This window comes from Acanthopagrus latus, chromosome 8 (genome assembly GCF_904848185.1).
Source record: "Acanthopagrus latus isolate v.2019 chromosome 8, fAcaLat1.1, whole genome shotgun sequence".
Taxonomy (NCBI): domain Eukaryota; kingdom Metazoa; phylum Chordata; class Actinopteri; order Spariformes; family Sparidae; genus Acanthopagrus; species Acanthopagrus latus.
The window spans coordinates 362,096-383,642 of NC_051046.1; the positions used below are offsets into that span (position 1 = coordinate 362,096).

The 21,547-nt window shown below is 46.4% G+C and overlaps 2 protein-coding genes across 4 annotated transcripts; both read right to left on the bottom strand.

The window, feature by feature from the left end:
- Positions 1–358: 358 nt before the first annotated feature.
- rbl2 (retinoblastoma-like 2 (p130)) lies at positions 359–17,157 on the bottom strand. Of its 3 annotated transcripts, none has more exons than XM_037106877.1 (22): positions 16,507–17,151; positions 12,404–12,534; positions 12,098–12,298; positions 11,611–11,675; positions 11,094–11,222; positions 8,983–9,143; positions 8,686–8,750; positions 8,191–8,362; positions 7,901–8,064; positions 7,478–7,590; positions 7,295–7,398; positions 7,055–7,192; positions 6,245–6,409; positions 6,028–6,136; positions 5,129–5,368; positions 4,861–5,060; positions 4,129–4,305; positions 3,926–3,997; positions 3,452–3,548; positions 2,975–3,228; positions 2,638–2,811; positions 359–1,927 (listed from the first exon to the last, which is right to left on the bottom strand). In XM_037106877.1, the coding sequence occupies exons 1-22, from the start codon at positions 16,642–16,644 to the stop codon at positions 1,760–1,762; spliced, it is 3,237 nt and encodes a 1,078-aa protein (XP_036962772.1). In that variant the 5' UTR covers positions 16,645–17,151; the 3' UTR covers positions 359–1,759. The 3 variants fall into 3 exon arrangements, 2 of the variants coding, with proteins under 2 accessions (XP_036962772.1, XP_036962771.1); XM_037106876.1 differs by having other exon boundaries at positions 1,760–1,927; positions 2,975–3,231; positions 16,507–16,644; XR_005076439.1 differs by having other exon boundaries at positions 1,788–1,927; positions 3,079–3,231; positions 16,507–17,157.
- A 784-nt stretch (positions 17,158–17,941) lies between these two features.
- On the bottom strand, positions 17,942–20,887 carry LOC119024275 (protein ANTAGONIST OF LIKE HETEROCHROMATIN PROTEIN 1-like). The gene is made up of 3 exons (XM_037106879.1): positions 20,071–20,887; positions 19,430–19,547; positions 17,942–18,683 (listed from the first exon to the last, which is right to left on the bottom strand). The coding sequence occupies exons 1-3, from the start codon at positions 20,847–20,849 to the stop codon at positions 18,237–18,239; spliced, it is 1,344 nt and encodes a 447-aa protein (XP_036962774.1). The 5' UTR covers positions 20,850–20,887; the 3' UTR covers positions 17,942–18,236.
- Between the last annotated feature and the right edge of the window lie 660 nt (positions 20,888–21,547).

Below are 21,547 nucleotides of genomic sequence, written 5' to 3' on the forward strand. Positions count from 1 at the left end.
AATAACGCGATGAGGTGCGGATTGGTTCTGACTGTTCACACAATCATCATGTTGAATGTCTGCGGACAATGAATGTGTGAATCAGTCACACAGAAACAGAGCGACTGAAGGAACAGTTCAGCCCAGTGAACATGAGACGGGTTCAGGATGAAGGTTTATTCTTTGTGTGGTTGTAATGTGTCAGAACAGTCCTGCAGCAGGAGGACTGGTTCTGGTTCTGATCGGATCATTTTAGTTCCAGTTCATGTAATGAATGTGTAGCTGTGCAGGTTGTTGATTTATTGTCTTATCTGACTCAATGTTGGTTTTGTACTGGGAGCTGTGGAGTCGTGTGCAGCGAAACATCAGCTGACAGCAGTTCATTTTAAACATTTCATTTATTCCTTTACAATCAAGAAAATCTAACAAAAGTCAAGTTCGTCTGAGGGAAACAAGCAAAAGATTTCAGGAGTAAAAAATGAAGGCACTTCATCAGCTGCATAAAATAACTCGTCTTTTTTTACAAATATTTACATGCGCCTCATCATGAGCTCTTCTTTACAACACGCCACGTTAACATCATGACTAAACGTTTGCTGGTGTTTATAAAAAAACACATTTCAACATCGTTCATGAGCCCTTTAATCGACAGACGTCCGTTGTTAGTGATTGTGAGTAAAAGATGGAGGAGGTGTTGTGAGATTCTGCAGTGATGACTCGTCCAGGAAATATGTTGACGAGAATGACGCAGAAATCAAATGAGAAGAGTCGTTCTGATTCAGATGAGCTGCGCCTCCAACCATCAGTGATGTGTTAGGTTACATTCAGAGAGTCCACGATCAATGTGTTTTATCTGTGATCACCACCTGATCAACATCTTCTTATTGATTATCAGTTCGACCACCAGCTGCCTCCACCGCATTTAAAGCAGACCGAGTCTCCATCAGGTTTTAATAATCCAACATGAATAACTGATTCTTGTTCTTTGTTTTACTTCCACCTGGAGGTTGATGAAGTTCCCATAATGCTTTGTGGGATGTAAACAGTAAGTACAAAGGCTGTGAGCTGCATCTTTAGAGACTCCCTGAATGTTGGGCTGCATCCAGACGTCTGGACTTCAGCGCTCTTACAGACTCAGGAGAACCTTCTGCAGACCTCCAGAGAGTCTGGGAGGACGGGGTCCACACGTCCAGAGGACACCTGGATGCAGCCTCAGTATTTCATCCAGATGTTTGTGGTTCTGATTCTGCTGAAAAGCCTTTTGGAAAGGTTGATTTTTATGTGATATTGAAATGCTAAATTCTTGTTCACATGGCATTTTACCAGACTGAGTGAACTGACTGTTTTCAGGTCTGAACAGAATTTTCCCTTCAGTCCAGTGTAATTCAGGAAAAAGTCGAGTCTGGACTCAATTTAAAAATCAGCTTTCACTTGAGGTTTCACAGCAGAGACGATCAAACCCTAGAGATGAGCTGTGTATCAGGTCACAGGTGAATCCTCCATGTAGTCAGAACGGGTCTGCAGGGTACGGACATCATAGATTACTTTGATACTGAAGAGAACTGAAACATGAAGATTCATTGCAGACATGATCACTCTTCTTGGACTGCATGTGCAGTTTTATAGTTATTGTCCCCAGGTGTGTCTGACTGTGCAGGTGGAGCCTTGCGGGAGGCGGAGCCTGGTGGGAGGCGGAGCCTGTGGGAAGCAGAGCCTGATGGGAGGCGGGGCCTGACAGGTGGTGGTCTAACAGGTGGTCTGTGTGTGTGTGTGTGTGGCCTCAGTGGGAGGAGCTGCGGTCGTTGGCGACGTCCTGCAGGCGGCGGAGCAGGGCGGAGTGGTTGTCAGGACAAACCCTCTTGGGCGACGTCTCCTCCTCTAGAGGCATGCTGCGCTTCCGGGTCGGAGTCTCTCCGGTCCGGATCATGCTGTTGATCTCCTGCAGGCGCTGGTGGACACAGTGAACATGAGTGAGTTATTATGTCATCTGCAGTTCAGTTGCTTCAGACCGCTCTGCTCCGGCTGCTCTAACAAGTCAGTGTCCTGATGAACGATCAATAAAGTCTCATCTCATCTTCACCAAACAGCTGACATCACCTGCTGATTGATCGGACTGTCAGTTCAGAACAAACTCATCTTTCAGCAGTTGATCAGCTTCTGTTTTTTTTACCTTCTCCTATTTTCTGTTCTTTATATTTGAAGTGATCAGCTTCATTACAAGGACCCTTCAGTCCATGTTTCATGTGTCTGTACTCGAGTCTCTGTGTGACTTCTCCTCTCTACACCTGAACTTTCTCCTCCTCACAGCTTCAGAACAGCCTCCTTACTGTAATTTGATGCATCTGAGGTGAATTCTGGATTCTTGTTATTTCAACATCACCAGACGATGTGGACCTATCAGAGACTTTACTGCAGTATAGAAGCTGCGTCTCTGAACGTCTCCTGGAGGAGGGCAGCGCTGGCTGGAGCTGCCTCCTCCTCTTGTTCTGCCTCTGTGTGATCTGAACTTGTTCTTTGAGCCTGATGTGTTTTGGGTGGAGGACAGTCGCTGTGTGAAGCATTCCTCCATGTTTAACCTCCGTCTCTCCACTCAGCTGCTGGAGAACGACAGCTAACATCACATTTGTGATGTGTGTGTGACGTGTGTGTGTGTCTCACGTTAGGGGGGCTGCTGCAGATGTAGTAATAGATCCTGTCTCTAGGGGTGGTCGGCGTGGGGGCGGAGCCTGTCTTGTGAGGTGAGATGTAGATGGAGTGTTTACTGGACAGAAGCATCCGACGGGGAGAGCCGGTCCGCAGGGTGGGATACGGACACAGCGGGGGGGTCTCCACCTGCGCACACACACACACACACACACACACACACACACACACACACAAACAAGTTAATTCTTATAACTGTATTATAAACAACAAAACATGTTTATTAGGAGCTAATATGAGACAAAGATTCAGAGTACGAATTGTTTCAGCTGATCACTGTTGATTCACACACCGCTGCAGATGGCGAGCCAGCTGAGTATCTCAGAGCAAAGAGTCTCATCTGTTTGATATAAACATTGTTGTAGAAGTGGATCAGGTCTCCTCGCTCCTCCTCACCCGCAGTGGAGGAGGAGGAGGAGGAGGAGGAGGAGGAGGAGGAGGAGGTGGTCTTGCTGAAGGTGTTGGTGGGGGTGGAGGGAGCACTGCCAGGCTGGGGGGTGGGCAGAGTGCTGCTGGAGCGAATAGGAACTGGACTGATATCTCCACCTGCTGGAGGGAGAGAAGAGTCACTCACATACAAGACAAGAGGGAAAAAATCCTTCACACACATGTTGGATCAATCAGATCAATCAGATCGATCTGATCGATCAGAGCAGAGCTTGATTTTAATCTTGCAAGGCTACGAGGTTGTCCGTGGGTTTGTCTCCATGAGAGACATCATTCACACACACACACAGTATAAATATAAAGTTCACATTAACATTCACACCTGGGTCCTGGCTGGTGTCAGACGAGTTCTGTTTGTTGGTGTCGGTGCAGCCCAAATGCCGTCTCCTCCTTCCTGAGATCAACACACTCCTGTACACCTGGAACACACACACACACACAGAGTTGTTGACAACACCTACACCTGAATGACCTCACTGAGTGAGAAGGTTAAAGCTCCTCCTCCTCTGAGCTGCTTCAGGAGTGAGGACGTCCTCATCAGAGCCGTCAGATCAGCTGACTGAGGTCACCTGAGACGTGGATCCACATCCTGCCGTCTGACCACGTCAGGAAGTTAATGAACGAGACACTGAAGACTGAAAACAACCACTAATGGACGAGTGAATGATTCTGTTACTTCACAGTTATTACGTATTGTTACAGATTAAACTACACAGAGAGACATCAAAATAATAATAATAATAATGAGTACTTTTACTTTGTGTGCTTTAAGTAAAATATAAGTGAGTGTTCTCACGTTGCTGGAGGCCTGAGGCTGCGTGCGGTAACACTTCATGATGTTCTGGAAGGATCTGTCTTCTTTGGTCACCTGACAACAACAAAAACACACAATTGTTTACTTCAATACGCACACAAACACGCACGCACACACACACACACACACACACACTCACACGCGCACACACACGCGCGCACACACACACACACACACACACACACCTTTGCCATGACATACACAGCACACATGAGCAGCTGGTCCAGGTGCCGGTCCATCATCAGGTCGGTGCAGTGAACCAGAGAATATTCGAAACACGTCCAGATCTTCCTCCTCAGCTCTGACGAGATGTCCAGTTTGACACAAAGATCTCTGAGCCGCACGCTGGCCAGGTGATACACCTGAGTGGAGCAGGTACAGGTATTTACATCCACCTGCTGAGCTTTAAATGAAGGCATCACTGAACCAGGAACACACATCAGTTACACTGCTCCAACACAGTGATTAATCCTGTTTGTTTCAGTTCTAATCTGGATGATCAAACTAACGTCAGTTGAACATATGAAAGTTAGATTATCTTAGCGTGGAAGCATGGAAACAGCTAGCTTAGCTTAGCATTATTACTGTCAACAAAAACACCATTTTAAGCTCAGATCTGAGATTTTGTTCAATGTTTCTGTGATTTTCGGAGTTCAGATTTCTGTTCTGACATGTATGCAAATTAGCAGATATTTAATGAGATAGCCTCGTTTTTATACACATGGCATAAAATATCAGAACACTGGTAATATAGGAATATATTCTTACTGTCAGTAATGTGCGTTTACACTCTACAGTACAACACAAACACGTGTGAGTGATTTCCGTGGATTTGCTCTCATGCAGCTTGGAGAGGAGTCCATCACAGTCTGACCAGGTGAACACCTGTCAGGACAGTGAAGAAGAAGAACTCGTACCTTCCTGAAGAACAGCGACAGAGAACCTTTCCTCAGCGGACTGCTGCTCACTTTGACAGCTGGTTTGGTGATGGCTGATTGGACGGTGATCGTGCCCGTCAGGGTCTGTGCTGACAGCGGCTGCAGCGTAGCTCCGCCCTGTCCTGTCACACTCATCTGGACCGGGAAGAAGGTGAAGCCTCCACTCTCATTGGCCATACCTGCAGAGGTCAGAGGTCAGAGTTCATCCCTCTCATGTTCACACTCAGTTCATGGTTTCAGTCCTCACCTTGAAGAGGAATGGTGACCTGCCCGTTGTTGAAGTTTAAGGTGAACGGCCCAGCTGGGATGGCTGTGACTACGCTGGCCGGGCCGGTCTTGGCCACAGTGGCCGGTGCTGTACTGGTATTGCTAGAGGAGTTGACTCCTGGCTCGCCGTCCGGCGGGTCAACGAACAGACGGCGACAATGTGGGCCGGTGGGCGGGGAGCTGTAGCGGTCCAGCAGGGTGGTGGGGGAGGGGGAGACGCCTGGAGGGGGAGGAGGAGGCAGTGAGATGGACGCAGGAAGCAACTAAGTACATATACTCAAGTACTGTGATAGTACAACAAGTGATTTAAAGGAGGTGTATTTCTACTGCTGGGCTGAAATGATGAAATAAAGCAAACATACATTTAAAGATGTGTAACTGACTCTAGCTTTCTAGAGATATTTCAGAAAGACAAAAGAAGTTTGTTGTTTTCTGTCATATTTCTGAGGGAACATGTTCAGTCTGGTGTCCACGCTGCTGAACTTCAGCTACAAGTTACTTTACCTCAGCCTTAATTTAATCGGGTCACTGAACAGAACCGATTATGAAACCTACTGAATGATTCTTGTTTTCATTGACGACTCCGGGTCACCTCTGGACCCTCTCTGACAGTTTCCAGCTACACTCCAGCTGATTTAAAGCAGGCTGGGTTCAGCAGAGACGACACATCCTGAACATGTGGTCATTAAACTGATCTAGAATCAGATTTACATCAGGACTGAGAGTTGTTCTGTTTTATTTTGTATTCTTGGATGTTCGTGAAGATTTTTATCTCTTTTAAAAAACATTTTGGTCTCAGTGGGACTTCCTGGTCAAATTTAACTTGATACATGAATAAATTAATTAATGAGAGGAAGGTAAATAAAGTTATACACACACCTTTGAGAGTGCTGCTGGTGCTGAGATCCGGTCTGTGGCTGATGGGAGTCAGAGGAACGCTGCCGGAACTGCTGTCATCGCCCTGTTCCAGGTACTGAGGAGGCATCACCTGCAACACACACACACACACACACACACACACACACACACACACAACATGAACATCAGAGTGAAACTGGACCGATGTGTGGCGTCCTGTTTGTTGTGTTTTCTGGACCTGCTGGCAGGCGGGGACCTGGTCTTTGGCCCCACGGAGGCTCTCCCACAGAGGGGAGGTGCTGGTCCAGGCCAGGCTCTCCAGGACCTGCTCCTCCACCTGGTTCAGGTGCTTCACCACCTCCCGGAACAGACCCTGCTCCGACCGCACCAACACCTCAATCACCTGAAGCAAACAAGCAGATCTCTACATGATCCTTCAGACAAACAACAAAATGAGTCCATGCATCAGTCAGCTGATTTTATTGGCTGATATCGGCCTATCACAGATCAGCTGTACTGGTGTTTATGTTGTCTATTTTTATTATATTCAAATAGAAAATACAGAAGCTAATTTCTGCTGGACAAAGAAATAAAATAAGATGAAAACAATCAATGGAAATACATTAAACATTGTAGTTATAAAACTTCATTCTGTTTATTTGTCATTCAAATGCTGAAAATTGTAAGAACAGTAAAACGTCTGTGGCCTCAACTTTCACGCTAAAGAATATTATTGAATTCATTTTCAGGGATAGAAAACATTCGTTAACATGTTAAATGTTAGCGTTCATTCAGTGTGTCCTGAACAAGCCGTTAGCAGCTCCTGCCTGCGGTGTGCCCATGGATGTAAGACATTACTAAGAGAAAACAGGAGGAATCTCAGGTTCTGAATAATAACGATCATTCTCTGATCTCTGAGTGGGTTAGAGATCCAAGTCTTCTAACAGATGTTCTATCAGTAAGTTATGCTGAGAATACAAACACACACATACATGCAGACACATTAACAGACTGACATTCTGACAGAACTGATCAGTTGTATTGATACCTTATAGAAGTGATAAGCTGGAAGCTGGAAGATGTCGATCAGGTTGGGGAAATCACCTGGAGGTCTGTAGGAGAAGATGACGATCTCCAGGCAGCAGACGAGCAGCGAGCGATGGAAGACGTCCTGCTCTAGGATACACTGGGACACACAAACACACAACAAGATCTCAATCTGTTGCCCAAGTGCTTCAGATAAACATCTGTCAGTAGCTGGCTTTGGCGTAGAGACTAAAATATTCACCGACAGGTCGGCGTCTCCCAGTATCATCTTCTCTCTCTCAATGATGGACTCCAGGATCCTGTAGTAGAGCCCCTCCCCCAGGTGGAAGTACTTCACCGCCATTTCTACAAGAAGAACATTTGCTTAAATATAACCTGACTGAACACATGTAGGTTTTGTTTCTGAGTCTGTGTGTGCATGTACCTTTCCCCATCCCCCTGTTCTCTGCACCGCTGTCCTCAGAATGCTGAGAGAAGACCTCAAACATGTCCTTCAGGCGCCTGCTGATGACATCACTGGGGTCTCTGGCACAGGCCCTGCAGGGACACGAGTATTCAGGTATTTAAAAAGATTTTTTTTTACTACTGATGTCTAGTTTTGTATTTTGTGACACAAATGTTCTCAAAAAAGTTTGAAATAAAATCCTGGATCTGTGACGTTCAGCTCGTGTGTCCGGGAACAAACACCACAACAGATCTAATAAAGCAGCAGTAACTTCATGTGGGTTTACATGTCAAACGGTGCTACAGTAAATGTGATCCTGCTGTAAACGGATCATTAAAAACATGTACATCTTTACTGTGTCCAAGTGAGTTATCAGGACGACCTACACGTCCAGAGACACACCTGAGAGTATCCATCAGCTTGGCGCTCGGCCCCTGTTTGGTCCCTGACAGCAGGGTGTGGAGTCGCCCGACGCTCTTCATGGCGGACGACACCGGCGACGCCAAACGATTCTCCTGAATGTACTTCCTGCCTGTCAGAGGAGTGGAGACCTTCAGAGCTGAGGCCTGACCACAGGAGAGACACCAGCTTGGTTATTTTATATTATTTATAATTAAAAGCAGAAGAAAATTAAGTTCAGGATGTCGATGTAGATCCGGCTTTAAAAGAGGTAAATAAAGTTATAGTCTCACGGTGAGGCTGGCGTGGAGCCTGTCGGTGGCGCTGTCCTGGTTCTCAAGCCCTTCACACAGGCAGGGGCCCGGCGTACCAATGTCCTCGCTCGCCCCCTCACCCGTGAAGATCCTCTCATCCAGACTGCCGGTGGCCAGAACATGTTCCTCATAGACCCGGCTGAGGGACAGACTGCGGACACAGCACAGGACATCAGAACTGACAGATAGAGGCCGATCGATCCATACTCCAGGAGAATCGCATCAACATGAGCGTCGGTCTCAGCGAGGACTCAGCGAAGCAGTGTGACGTCTGACACCACCAGCATCAACATGTCTCTGCTGCAGCGCCGCCTGCTGGCAGTCACCGGACATTAAACAAGTTGAGAGTGAAGAAGTGTCGCAGAGCCACTTTTCAACAGTGAATTGAACCTTGTTTCTATTTTTCATCACATCAAGTTCTGACCGACATCCCATCAGGATCATTTCAGTCAATTAAAACACTGAGTGACTCACAAACTGTCTCCAAAGTTCATCGGATCCAGAAATCCAGTCAGACCGTCTTCTTTCCCTCTGAGGATCTATGAGACAGAGACAGGATGTTCAGTCTGAGTGTGTGTGTGTGTGTGTGTGTGTGTGTGTGTGTGTGTGTGTTTCCCCTGTAGCATCTGTTTGTTACAAACTACATCATGTAGAATAATCATAGGCAGAAACATTTCTAAGACAAGATGTCCAGCGCTGACAGCAGGATGAGTTCAGGTAAACACAAAGTGAAACAATTTGAAGGTCGTTTGGTTGATTTAACCGTCTCACCCTCTTGTGGAAGAGTTTCTTGATGAAAGGTTTCCAGAAGTGTTCTTTCACTCCTTTGGCCTCCAGCACCAGCCCATCATGCAGCTCACACAGCTGCTCTATGAAGCAGTACGGACCTGAGGATGGCCTGTAGTCCTTACTGCTGAAGTCCTCTGGGAGACCTGAGGGACGGCAGACAAACACCTGAGTCACCTGAACACCCCAAAACCTACAGCTCAAACAGAGTTTGTCAGATTTGCTGTTGTTGAATTTTACAGAGAGAAAAGGCGCTGCAGCGCTTCTCGATGAAGACGGCATGAACACATCACACACGTGTTGTTTGTTAAATGTGGGATGTGATTTACATTATTTACACTCTTGACATGTAGTTGAGCTTTAATACAGGTCTCATGGCAGACGTCAGTAACCCACATGCAGGTGATATTTTGGTGACATTCTGAATGTGCGGCATCGTGAAAATGTCAATCGTGTTAAACTGTGGAAACAAAGTCCAGCAAAACATACAATCCTGTCTGTGACGCCAACTGTTGTGGAATTTCAGCTCGCTTGACTGTCCAGGAGAGAAGACGACGACTCAGCGACGCCACTGACTTACGTTGAGATGGTTTATAGGACAAGATCTTGGAGGAGCAACATCACATCACGTGTGTCTGCAGAGTGCTGCCATGATAATCCTAACAAGTCTACCCAAGTTTCCAGATCATATCTTACAGCTTCAGGAGGACGTGCTTCCATACATGTTATCTGTTTGATAACATAGCAAGTGCAGTGATGCAGAGCCTCTCCCCTGTAGCCGGAGGACTAACAGGTAAAATAGGTCAGAGACACTTAGTCTGTAAACACAGATATATCGAACGCCTCCGTATGAGGTTTACACATACAGTTAGCTTTGCTCGGTTCATCAGACATCTGTTCTGTAGACTTATATACCGCAGCTTTGAATAACTAGGAGGCAGAGACAATGAGAAGACTGCTCGTGGAGCAGTCGTCACTATCATTATCAAGACTTTAATGTCTCAATAAGACATGTATGACCTCCTATAGATTTACAGAGTTACAGTGGAGATTTCACGCTGCAGTGCACAGTCAGCATGATTTAAAGCAGGTTTGAGACTCAGAGTTATAATGAAATAAATCTATTTATAGTTTATAATGAGTTCTTAGGCTTTTCCTGGTGTCCCAGGTAGTGGTTGCTGTAACAGCCTCTGTCTGTCACAGGACGTCAACATCATTTAGTGGCGTCTGAAATCTGCTGACTGTGTCTCAGGAGCTAAAAACCAACAGACAGAACATAAAAAAAAGTTTGCTTCCTGCTTGAATTCAGTTTGAAGTTTGGAGTCATTTTTCATGTTGTGGCTGACAGAGCAGTTTCCTTTTTCTCAGCAGCTTCGCCTGCACCAGGAACACCACGTCTGGAGATGGAGGTGGAGGAGGGGGGGCACAGGAAACACCAGGCGTCAACAGGAAGTGAGAGCAGGACTGATATACATCACAGCAGGCCTGCTGGGAGTCGGCTGGATGGAATACATTTATCCAGCATGTTTGATTTAGTACTGATCAGCAGACTTCCTCTACACCAACGCAGATTTTTATGACTCTTCAACGTTTCACAACTCTGTGAATATTATTTTGAATATCAGCGATTCAACTGACATGAGAAGAAATGTTGTGTTCCTTTCTGACCAGATCTCTCTCTCTCTCAGAAATGACACCAACAGCAACCAGAGAACTTCAAATAAATAACTGAATAAGATTTAAAAATTAAAGCTGCACTAGCTGTTTATTTGGTTAACATATGATCATCTTTTTGGTTGATATGTTGAACTTGTTATCCATCAGTCACAGATCAACACGATCCTTCACGTGTTCATCATGTTTGTGTCCTGATCTTCATCTTTTAGATGTTTCTACTGAAACATCTTTTTACAGCTTTTACTCTGAAAACCAAGTTGTGAGATTGAACCGCAACAGATGAAATTAAAAAGAGTCGATCTATCTGAAGCCAAATGACGTGAGTGGATACTTGTTCCTGCTTCAAATCTAAAGCTCCACAGGCGAGTCTTTCTGCCAATATTAAATGTGTGAGGAGGCCGGTGAGCAGAGCGCGTTACCTCTGAAGTCTGGGTTGAGCAGGTCTTTCCTGGCGTTGCACATCAGAGCGTTGGTGAAGACGAGGTCGAGTGCACACAGCAGCAGATGATACGAGTTCACCAGGTCGTCGCTGATCATCGGGAAGTTCCCTGAACAGGAGAGAAGGAGCATGTTATACCACAGGAGGAGCTGATTTGTCCTCAGGTCCAGTTGGCACAGAAGACCTCAACAGGAATTGTACTGCAGAATCTATCAGCAGGATTCAACCCGACTCCTCGGCTATGAAGACATGAGATGGATTTAGGCAGCGTCCCAACACTCTTCTTCAGTCAGTCAGTCATAGAACAAGCTGTTCTGAAGGTTTGTCCCTGACCACCGAAGACTTTAAACATCTGGATCTAACCCTAACCCACATGATGAGTAACAGCTGATCTACCTGCACTTTAACTAAATAAACAGGTGGCCCGGTGGTAACAACAGATGCTGTTGCAGTGACTTCACTCTCAATGAAATAAAGAAGAAACAGTGAATGTTCACCTTTAGCATGGACAAACAGAACCCAGCAGAAGTTGAAGACCTCGGTCACAGTGCAGGGATGTCGTCTGGAAACAGAACACATGAAAAAGTTGGCTGCTTCTGTATCCGAGCATCCACAGACATCAACACACACGCCAGACTGTCCATGACTCGATAATATCAGCTGATTATTCTGGTAATGACTGAATGTTATTCAGTCCATTAGTTGTGTTTTATGTTCCTCTGAAAAAACCGTGAAACAGTAAAATGTGTGTTTCCTGTCACATTCAGTCACAGCAGGTGATTTATGAACACTGTGGAATAACTTCCTGTGTGTTCTGAGCCAACTGAACTGATCATCAATCGGTTAGTCGTGTCTGTACAAACTTCATTCAGTCTAATATGAGAATTTTCTTTTTCGCACTTCATCTATTAAAGCACCAAAACACCTCAACATCAAACCTCTGACCCTGATGTTGTGTGGAGGTCAAAGGTCACAATGTCTCACCTCTGTTTGCGGCTGCGGTGAACTCGCGGCGGCTCGTCTGAGGGGGCCTTGAAGATGGCTCTGAAGATGGGAACATACTTCTTGAAGATGACCGCAGACACAGTGAAGTTTCTCTCCAGCTTCTCGGTGCTTTGACGGAAGTCCTGCGTCAGGTTGGCCATGTCCTGCCACTTCTTCATCTTATTAAAGAACTCTATGAGGCTGCAGAAGACAGCAGACAGTGAGGGGGTGCCGCTCAACGTCAACCATTCATGCTGCACATACTGATTTAGGAATCTCCTGCACACAGGTGCATTGTGGGCCTACCTCATCTCAGAGCAGCGCAGGATTCTGGTCAGAGAGACGTAGTTCCCCTCGACGGTGCCTTTTCCCACAGTCGGCACCGAGGACCTGCAGGCCACGTACAGAGCACAGGCCAGCCAGTGCAGCTCACTGCCCTGCAGGGGAGGGAGGACACGATGGGGGGGAGTCAGACAGGTGAGCTCATCTGTCCAACACCGTCAGTCATCAGGTCTTCAGCTGATTATCAGAACTGAACCTCACGATCATCTCATCATTATCTCCTTGATTCACTGATGAACCACGTGATCAACAAAATGTCACAAAATAGTGATTGTGATAAAGACCAGTGGAGAAACAAGTACTCTGGTCCATGTTGTAGTAAATGTAGTGAAGCCGCACTGTGAAAATACTCTACAAGTAAAAGTGCTGATGACTCAGTAATCTGCTCCTGTCAGTGTTCTTATATCTGATGTTTGTGGATCAAAAGTCCTGCTGCATTAATGTGTGTGTGTGATGTGTGATGTGTGATGTGATGTGTGTGAGATGTGTGTGAGATGTGTGAGATGTGTGTGAGATGTGTGTGATGTGTGTGTGAGATGTGTGAGTGAGATGTGTGTGAGATGTGTATGATGTGTGAGATGTGTGTCAGATGTGTGATGTGTGTGTGAGGTGTGTGTGATGTGTGTGTGATGTGTGTGTGATGTGTGTGTGATGTGTGTGAGATGTGTGTGATGTGTGTGAGATGTGTGTGAGATGTGTGAGATGTGTGTGAGATGTGTGTGATGTGTGTGTGAGATGTGTGAGTGAGATGTGTGTGAGATGTGTATGATGTGTGAGATGTGTGTCAGATGTGTGATGTGTGTGTGAGGTGTGTGTGAGATGTGTGAGATGTGTGTGATGTGTGTGAGATGTGTGTGAGATGTGTGTGAGATGTGAGATGTGTGAGTGAGATGTGTGTGATGTGTGTGAGTGAGATGTGTGTGATGTGTGTGAGATGTGTGTGAGATGTGTGTGATGTGTGAGAGATGTGTGTGAGATGTGTGTGAGATGTGTGTGAGATGTGTGTGATGTGTGTGAGATGTGTGAGTGAGATGTGTGTGATGTGTGATGTGTGTGAGATGTGTGAGTGAGATGTGTGTGATGTGTGATGTGTGTGAGATGTGTATGATGTGTGTGAGATGTGTGATGTGTGTGATGTGTGTGAGATGTGTGTGTGATGTGTGTGTGATGTGTGTGAGATGTGTGTGTGATGTGTGTGTGATGTGTGTGAGATGTGTGTGAGATGTGTGTGAGATGTGTGTGAGATGTGTGTGAGATGTGTGTGAGATGTGTGATGTGTGTGATGTGTGTGAGATGTGTGTGTGATGTGTGTGAGATGTGTGATGTGTGTGATGTGTGTGAGATGTGTGTGTGATGTGTGTGTGATGTGTGTGAGATGTGTGTGAGATGTGTGTGAGATGTGTGAGATGTGTGTGAGATGTGTGTGAGATGTGTGAGATGTGTGTGTGATGTGTGTGAGATGTGTATGATGTGTGTGATGTGTGTGAGATGTGTGTGAGATGTGTATGATGTGTCAGATGTGTGATGTGTGTGTGTGTGTGTGATGTGTGTGAGATGTGTGAGTGAGATGTGTGTGATGTGTGTGTGATGTGTGTGAGATGTGTGATGTGTGTGATGTGTGTGAGATGTGTGTGTGATGTGTGTGTGATGTGTGTGAGATGTGTGTGAGATGTGTGTGAGATGTGTGAGATGTGTGTGAGATGTGTGTGAGATGTGTGAGATGTGTGTGTGATGTGTGTGAGATGTGTATGATGTGTGTGATGTGTGTGAGATGTGTGTGTGATGTGTGAGATGTGTGTGTGATGTGTGTGAGATGTGTATGATGTGTGTGATGTCTGTGAGATGTGTGTGTGATGTGTGAGATGTGTGATGTGTGTGTGAGGTGTGTGTGATGTGTGTGAGATGTGTGTGATGTGTGTGAGATGTGTGTGAGATGTGTGAGATGTGTGTGAGATGTGTGTGATGTGTGTGTGAGATGTGTGAGTGAGATGTGTGTGAGATGTGTATGATGTGTGAGATGTGTGTCAGATGTGTGATGTGTGTGTGAGGTGTGTGTGAGATGTGTGAGATGTGTGTGATGTGTGTGAGATGTGTGTGAGATGTGTGTGATGTGTGTGAGATGTGTGTGAGATGTGAGATGTGTGAGTGAGATGTGTGTGATGTGTGTGAGATGTGTGTGAGATGTGTGTGAGATGTGTGTGAGATGTGAGATGTGTGAGTGAGATGTGTGTGATGTGTGTGAGATGTGTGAGTGAGATGTGTGTGATGTGTGAGAGATGTGTGATGTGTGAGTGAGATGTGTGTGATGTGTGATGTGTGTGAGATGTGTGAGTGAGATGTGTGTGATGTGTGATGTGTGTGAGATGTGTATGATGTGTCAGATGTGTGATGTGTGTGTGATGTGTGTGAGATGTGTGAGTGAGATGTGTGTGATGTGTGTGTGTGATGTGTGTGTGAGATGTGTGAGTGAGATGTGTGTGATGTGTGTGTGAGATGTGTGTGAGATGTGTGTGATGTGTGTGAGGTGTGTGAGATGTGTGAGTGAGATGTGTGTGATGTGTGTGTGAGATGTGTGAGTGAGATGTGTGTGAGATGTGTGTGATGTGTGTGTGAGATGTGTGTGATGTGTGTGTGTGATGTGTGTGATGTGTGTGATGTGTGAGATGTGTGTGAGGTGTGTGAGATGTGTGAGTGAGATGTGTGTGATGTGTGTGTGAGATGTGTGTGATGTGTGTGATGTGTGAGATGTGTGTGAGATGTGTGTGATGTGTGTGTGAGGTGTGTGAGATGTGTGAGTGAGATGTGTGTGATGTGTGTGAGATGTGTGAGTGAGATGTGTGTGATGTGTGTGATGTGTGAGTGAGATGTGTGTGATGTGTGTGAGATGTGTGTGATGTGTGTGTGAGATGTGTGTGATGTGTGTGATATGTGTGTGATGTGTGTGTGAGAGGTGTGTGAGATGTGTGAGTGAGATGTGTGTGATGTGTGTGATGTGTGAGTGAGATGTGTGTGATGTGTGTGAGATGTGTGTGATGTGTGTGTGAGATGTGTGAGTGAGATGTGTGTGATGTGTGTGATGTGTGTGTGATATGTGTGTGATGTGTGTGTGAGAGGTGTGTGAGATGTGTGAGTGAGATGTGTGTGATGTGTGTGATGTGTGTGTGAGATGTGTGTGATGTGTGTGATGTTTAAGGCTGAGCTCATTTCAACAGTAAACAAGAATCAGTTTATTAAATGTTATTTAATTCAACACGTTTTATTTCTGTCAGTGTAAAGCTGAACATGAGTTCTATAGAAATACATATAATTATTACTGTATTATGACTGATGTGTGAGCAGTGTTAAGCTGCTGTAATTGATTGTGTTTTATTAATTTAAACTAAATAATAAAATAAAATACTCATTCTGACAGTCAGCTGCGGAAGAAGTACTCAGAATGCTTATTTAGATACAATAATAATGAAATGCCAGCAAAATGTAAATCAAGTGTAGAAGTTATGCAAAGACGCCTTAAAATAACTTGTGTCGTTGGTTGATAGTTTGTTGTTTAAACATTTGTTCTAGAATTTATTTTAAAACTATATATTATATTAACTATATATTTATAAACACACATCTGAAAACGACAACTGTCAAATAAAGCCAATGTTTCTCTCTGGATGTAGTCAAGTCAAGAGGCTCAGGTGTCAGTCTCACCTGTGGGAGGAGCTTCAGCCTGGAGGGTCTATAAGTTAACATATTTAATGAGCAGGTTGTGTCATTAATGATCAGTGTTGAGGGAAACCTGCTCTCACACACACTTATTCATCATCATCATCAGCGGTGTTACTGTTACTCTGAACACGAGCAGTGTACTTCCATTACATTAGAGGGCTATGCTAGGTTAGCACTGACCTGGATGCAGCAGCACCAGAGGGTTAAACTGTAACTTCAGCTCATGTTTCATCATGACAGTTAGCCGGCGGACTGTTAGCTTGTTGTACAGCAGCTAGCTAACAGCGTCACGGTGAACATGGAGCCGACAGCACCGACACACCCCGCCCGTCACAGACCAGGCTTCACTTTACCTCTAATGTGAAGTTCCTGCTGATGTTCTCGTAGGTTTTCCAAGCTTCGCTGCTCGCCTCTTCGTCCATGTTCAAACCCCGACACAGATCTTCAAACCCGGTCCGAGCTTTCTGCAAAAAGTCGTCTTCGTCGCTCATTTTGCGGCTCTATGAACGAACCCTGCGGGCTCCGAGGAAGAGAAGATGGCCGAGAAGAAGAACGGACGCAGTTCACGAAGCTGTTTGTCCGAATGTTCCTGTAACAGCAGCGTTATGACCGCGCCGTGAGTCCGGCTCCGCACCGTGTGGCCATTTAAACGTCCTCTGACAGCGACGACGCGCAGCCGCTTCGGACGTACGGAGAGCCGCGAGCGACCGAGCGAGACGTCATCTCTGTGCGTAAAGCACGTCAAGAATCCCAAAACCAGCGTCCGGTACTCAGCCCACTAAACAAGCGTAGCTGCGCATGAATGGGCGGGTCCGTCAGCCCAGTACTACTACTTCCGGTTGTGTTTGTTTTGACTGACAGCGGCTCGTTAAACACAAGTAGAAGAATATGAGAAATATCATAGTTTATAGAAAGATGAAACCCTGCGTTCATCATGTAGAAACATTTAGCTGCACCAATAATACCATTTAAATACTCTTCTGCAATAAAAGTTCAAAATTAGTATTATTATCAAAATGTTCTTTAAGTATGAAACAGATGCAGTCATTATTTCAGTGTGTTGAGTGAAGTTTTTATAATGTGATGTAAAATTGTGTCCACAAATTGAAATAATCTGGTTCAACAGGGTGGAGGATGGACCTCTTTATTAAATATATCAAGATAATAATATTAATTCTGCTGGTCGAGGTGGAGCTGATTTTGCCTACGTGAGATGGTGCTGGGCGGTCCAGCAGCTGTCACTGTGTCAGTGGTAACAGTGACAAGACCCCAAGATACTTGAACTCCTCCACTTGAGGCAGTAACTCTCCCCGAACCCGGAGGGAGCAAGCCACCTTTTTGCAGTCGAGAACCATGGCCTCGGACTTGGAGGTGCTGATTCTCCACTCGGCTGCAAACCCCCCCAGGACATGCTGGAGGTCCTGGCTCGATGGAGGCAACAAGACAACATCATCTGCAAAAAGCAGAGATGAAGTCCAGTGGCTCCCGGACCAGACCCCCCCCCCCGGCCCCTGACTGCGCCTAGAAATTCTGTCCATAAAAATAGCCCTGCCGGAGTCCAACATGCACCAGGAACAGGTCTGACTTACTGCCGGCAATGCGAACCAAGCTCCTGCTCCAGTCGTACAGGGACCGTACAGCCCTTAGCAGAGGGCCTCCGACCCCGTACTCCAGAGGAAAACGGGCGAACGCCTTCTTTAAGTCTATTTTCTACATTTAAAAATCTGCACCAGTCCAACAGTTTACCACGTAATGTTCCCTCAGTGCGACCAATCACAGCACGGCAGATGATGGTTCATTGATGCAGATCCATTTTATTAAACAGTGATGACCTAAGTAATCTGATTACTACAGTAACGTTCAGCACATGTTTCAGCTGCCTTAGTGTTGGTGGTGTCATAGAGAGGAGCAGATGTTGATCACTGTTCTGCTTTTTTAAACTTGTAAAAGATTTTCATATAAAGTGCTGTTAGCTGCTCCAGCAGAGGGCAGGCGATCCGGCAGACGACTCAGTAATGATGGTTCAGTTTCTACTGAGCTGCTGTCTCACCTGCTCAGGTGACACTGAGGCCCTCCTGAAGGCTCAGTACTGCAGTATAGTCAACAGGTTATAGGTGAGGGTGTGTCTGATCACCTCAGCAGTGCAGTACGTGTCCTCTTCATACGGTTCAGTGTCGGGCTGTATCAGATGACCTGCAGTGGGCGCCATCTCAATGTTCCACTCTGGCAGGAAGCTGTCTCCTCTGTTCTCACAGATGTTGTGCAAAATGCAGCAGGCCGCCACGACTCGTGGCATCATGGAGACGTCGATGTCGCTCTTCTTCAGGAGGCACCTCCAGCGTCCTTTCAGCCGTGTGAAGGCAGTGTCCACCACAGCGCGGGCGGAGCTGAGGGTGCAGGTGAAGCGGCGCTGCTCAGCAGTGAGCTGGTGCTCCGAGCTGTATCCCTTCATCAGCCATGGCTTCAGAGGGAACGACGTGTCGCCGATGAGATGGACGGGGACCTCCACGCCGTCACACAACACTGACTTCTGAAAGTTACAACAAAACACCTTTAGAGCTGCAATAACCATTAAAGCCGTTACTGATTCATCTGCAGATTCTTTTCACAAATAATTCTTTAGTCTGTAACATGTCAAAAGTTTCTCAGAGCCCAGAGTGACGTCTTCAAACTGTTTCTTCTGTCCAGTCAACAGTTCAAAACCCCAAAACTCTTCATCGAGTGTCAGAAATGACAAATAAAGCAGCAAATCCTCACAGTTAAAGCTGAAACAGACAGACAATGTTTGAGTTTTTTGATTATCAAATATCCCGCATCTCCACCTACAACCAGCATTCTGCTGGACTCAACAAGTCAAAGACATTTAAGACTGATGTAATGCGAGTTTCATCCCTTCAGTGTTGATGGGAGCAGAATTATTTGTCATGTCACATGAACCCTCAGTAATCTCTGAAGTAAAAACAATAATTCAACAGTTGTGCTGTTAGTCTGGAGCTGTTGAACATCAGACAGAAACTATTAATAACTGAACACTATGGTTGATGACATTTATTAAGATTAACCTCAATGACCCCGTTCGAAACATGTCTAACTGCACAGCAGCAGGTGAGCTCAGCTCCAACCAGACTGTGAAGCTCCTGCCCACACGGGTCAGTCACAGAACATCTCCACGATTTGACACATTACAAATGTTAATTTAGGTTGATACTGTGAACATGTTTATTGTATATTCTCCAACCACTCTGCAGGTCGGTAAGGACCAGCAGAACCACTGACCTCTCTGGGGAACAGGTAACCATCGGGCCGGTCCTCTGCTTTCAGGTACAGGTCTGAGCTGCACAGCACGGAGGCGCTGCTGATACTTCCAGGCCAGCCAGCATACACATCAGTGAAGCTGAGAGGGACCAGACACACTATGGAGTTAGGTTCAGAGTGGACTGTGAAGTTAGTTTCAGGGTGGGTGGTGAAGTTAAGTTCAGGTCAGGTGGTGAAGTTAGTTTCAGGTTGGACTGTGGACAGTGGTTCTGAACCCGCGGTCCTGTTTGACCCAGTATGTATGTATGTATGTATGTATGTATGTATGTATGTATGTATGTATGTATGTATATATGTATGTATGTATATATGTATGTATGTATATATGTATGTATGTATGTATGTATGTATGTATGTATGTATGTATGTATGTATGTATATATATATATATATATATATATATATATATATATAGATATATAGATATAGATAGATAGATAGATAGATAGAGATATATAGATATATATATATATATAGAGAGAGAGAGAGAGAGAGAGAGAGAGACCTGGAAGTCATGGACGAAACGTTAATCATCTCAGTAACCTCAGAACACATTCAGTCATCAGCAGGACACCTGAGCCTAACTTCACCTCACCGCTCACCGGACGTCGTGGTCGACCACCGCCTGCAGGATGACGGAGTGCCAGCCCCTCCGGTTCAGGTAGTGCTCCGGGTTGTCTCTCGGAGTAGCGATGGGGATGTGAGTCCGGCCGATGGCCCCCGCACACTGCGGGTAGCAGCGGTCCTTGAAGGCGCTCATGGTCTCGTCCAGCCGCTGCCCGGCCGGCAGCGACACGAAGCGCCGGTACAGCCGTTCCAGTATGGCCGAAGTAACCTGCCGCACGATCACACACACGGTGGCGATCCCCACTCCGAACATGTCGGCGATGGAGCGGTACTCTCCGGAGCGGGCGAACCACCACAGGGTGATGGCCAGTCTGCGGCGCGGCTCGATGGGGACGCGGTAGTTCGTCCGGCGGCGTTTGATGGCCGGTTCGATCCGCTCCAGCAGGTAGTCGAAGGTCGCACGGGAGACGCGAAACTGCGCCTTCCACTGCTCATCGTCGAACGACTGAGCCGAAGACCAGAAATTCTGTCCGGGGCTTCGGTTCCGGACCCAGATGTGTCTGCTGGTGGACGTGATGAGACTCAGGATCGCGGCGATGGACGACAGCAAGAACGCCCTCCGCCGCCGAAGGTACTGCCGCCGCCGCCGGTCCCGCTCCACCATCTCCCGCAGCCTCCTCCGCCGCAGCAGGGTCGTCTGGAGCCGGTACAGCTCGAACACCTGGTCCCCGAGAACCGGAGCCACATTCAAGCTCAGGACGGAGGACAGCAACGCAGCCGTCAGCGCCGAGCTGTCCTCCCTGTCCGGCTCCATTTTGAACTGGCGGTAAACCTTAACGGCGCCTGTTTATGACGTAGAGGCCAACGCGTGTCGCGTTTGTTACGTTGCTTGATCTCGGGAGGTTCAGTCAGTCCACGAGGTCAAAGGTCAGAGGCCAGAGGTCAGTCGTCCTCCTCAGAGACGCTGAGGGACAGACAGCAGCAGCGTGAAGCTTTTTATATCTTTCAGCTTTAGAACAATTCAGCTTTTTCTGCAAATTCTTGGCCACTCATTCTTCAGGACATGCGGCAGATTTCCAAAATCACTTCAGCAGTCACACTGTATTTCTGCAGAAAATGCAAATGTTTCTACTTATATATTATTATTAATGATAATGTATAAAAATAACAGTCTGCTGATGAAAGCACTAAGAAGACAAAGACTGGTCAATGAACCACAGTAATGTTTTCATCATTATCTAAATTAAATCTGCCCCACTTGATTTTGTCAGGTTTTTTTTTTTTTTTTCGGACTGAGCAGCGGCGTGCAAAGAATCTTGGGATACGTGAGGCCGCGAAGGATGGTAGAGGTGCGTCCTCCAAAAGGAGGAGAAAGAAGGAGAATCACCTGGAGGAGCACCTGGAGGAGCCTTCAGCAGCGCTGTGACGTGATTGGCCTTCAAATGTTCTTTCAAAGGATGCGGCCCCTGAGCTGGGACACAGATAATGACTGTAGTTCAAAGTGTACAGCAC

Bases quoted from the DNA above. Each gene is read 5' to 3' on its own strand.
- rbl2 (XM_037106876.1), bottom strand. From the start codon at position 16,644: ATGAGCGACGAAGACGACTTTTTGCAGAAAGCTCGGACCGGGTTTGAA. The intron at 7,193-7,294 runs GTGAATATTTTA...TGTGTGTCCCAG, and splicing joins TGGGAGACGCCGACCTGTCG to TGTATCCTAGAGCAGGACGT. The intron at 3,998-4,128 runs GTGTGTGTGTGT...TGTTGTTGTCAG, and splicing joins CTGTGTATGTCATGGCAAAG to GTGACCAAAGAAGACAGATC.
- LOC119024275 (XM_037106879.1), bottom strand. From the start codon at position 20,849: ATGGAGCCGGACAGGGAGGACAGCTCGGCGCTGACGGCTGCGTTGCTG. The intron at 19,548-20,070 runs GTGAGCGGTGAG...GGTCCCTCTCAG, and splicing joins GTGGTCGACCACGACGTCCG to CTTCACTGATGTGTATGCTG. The intron at 18,684-19,429 runs GTCAGTGGTTCT...TGTAACTTTCAG, and splicing joins GTTACCTGTTCCCCAGAGAG to AAGTCAGTGTTGTGTGACGG.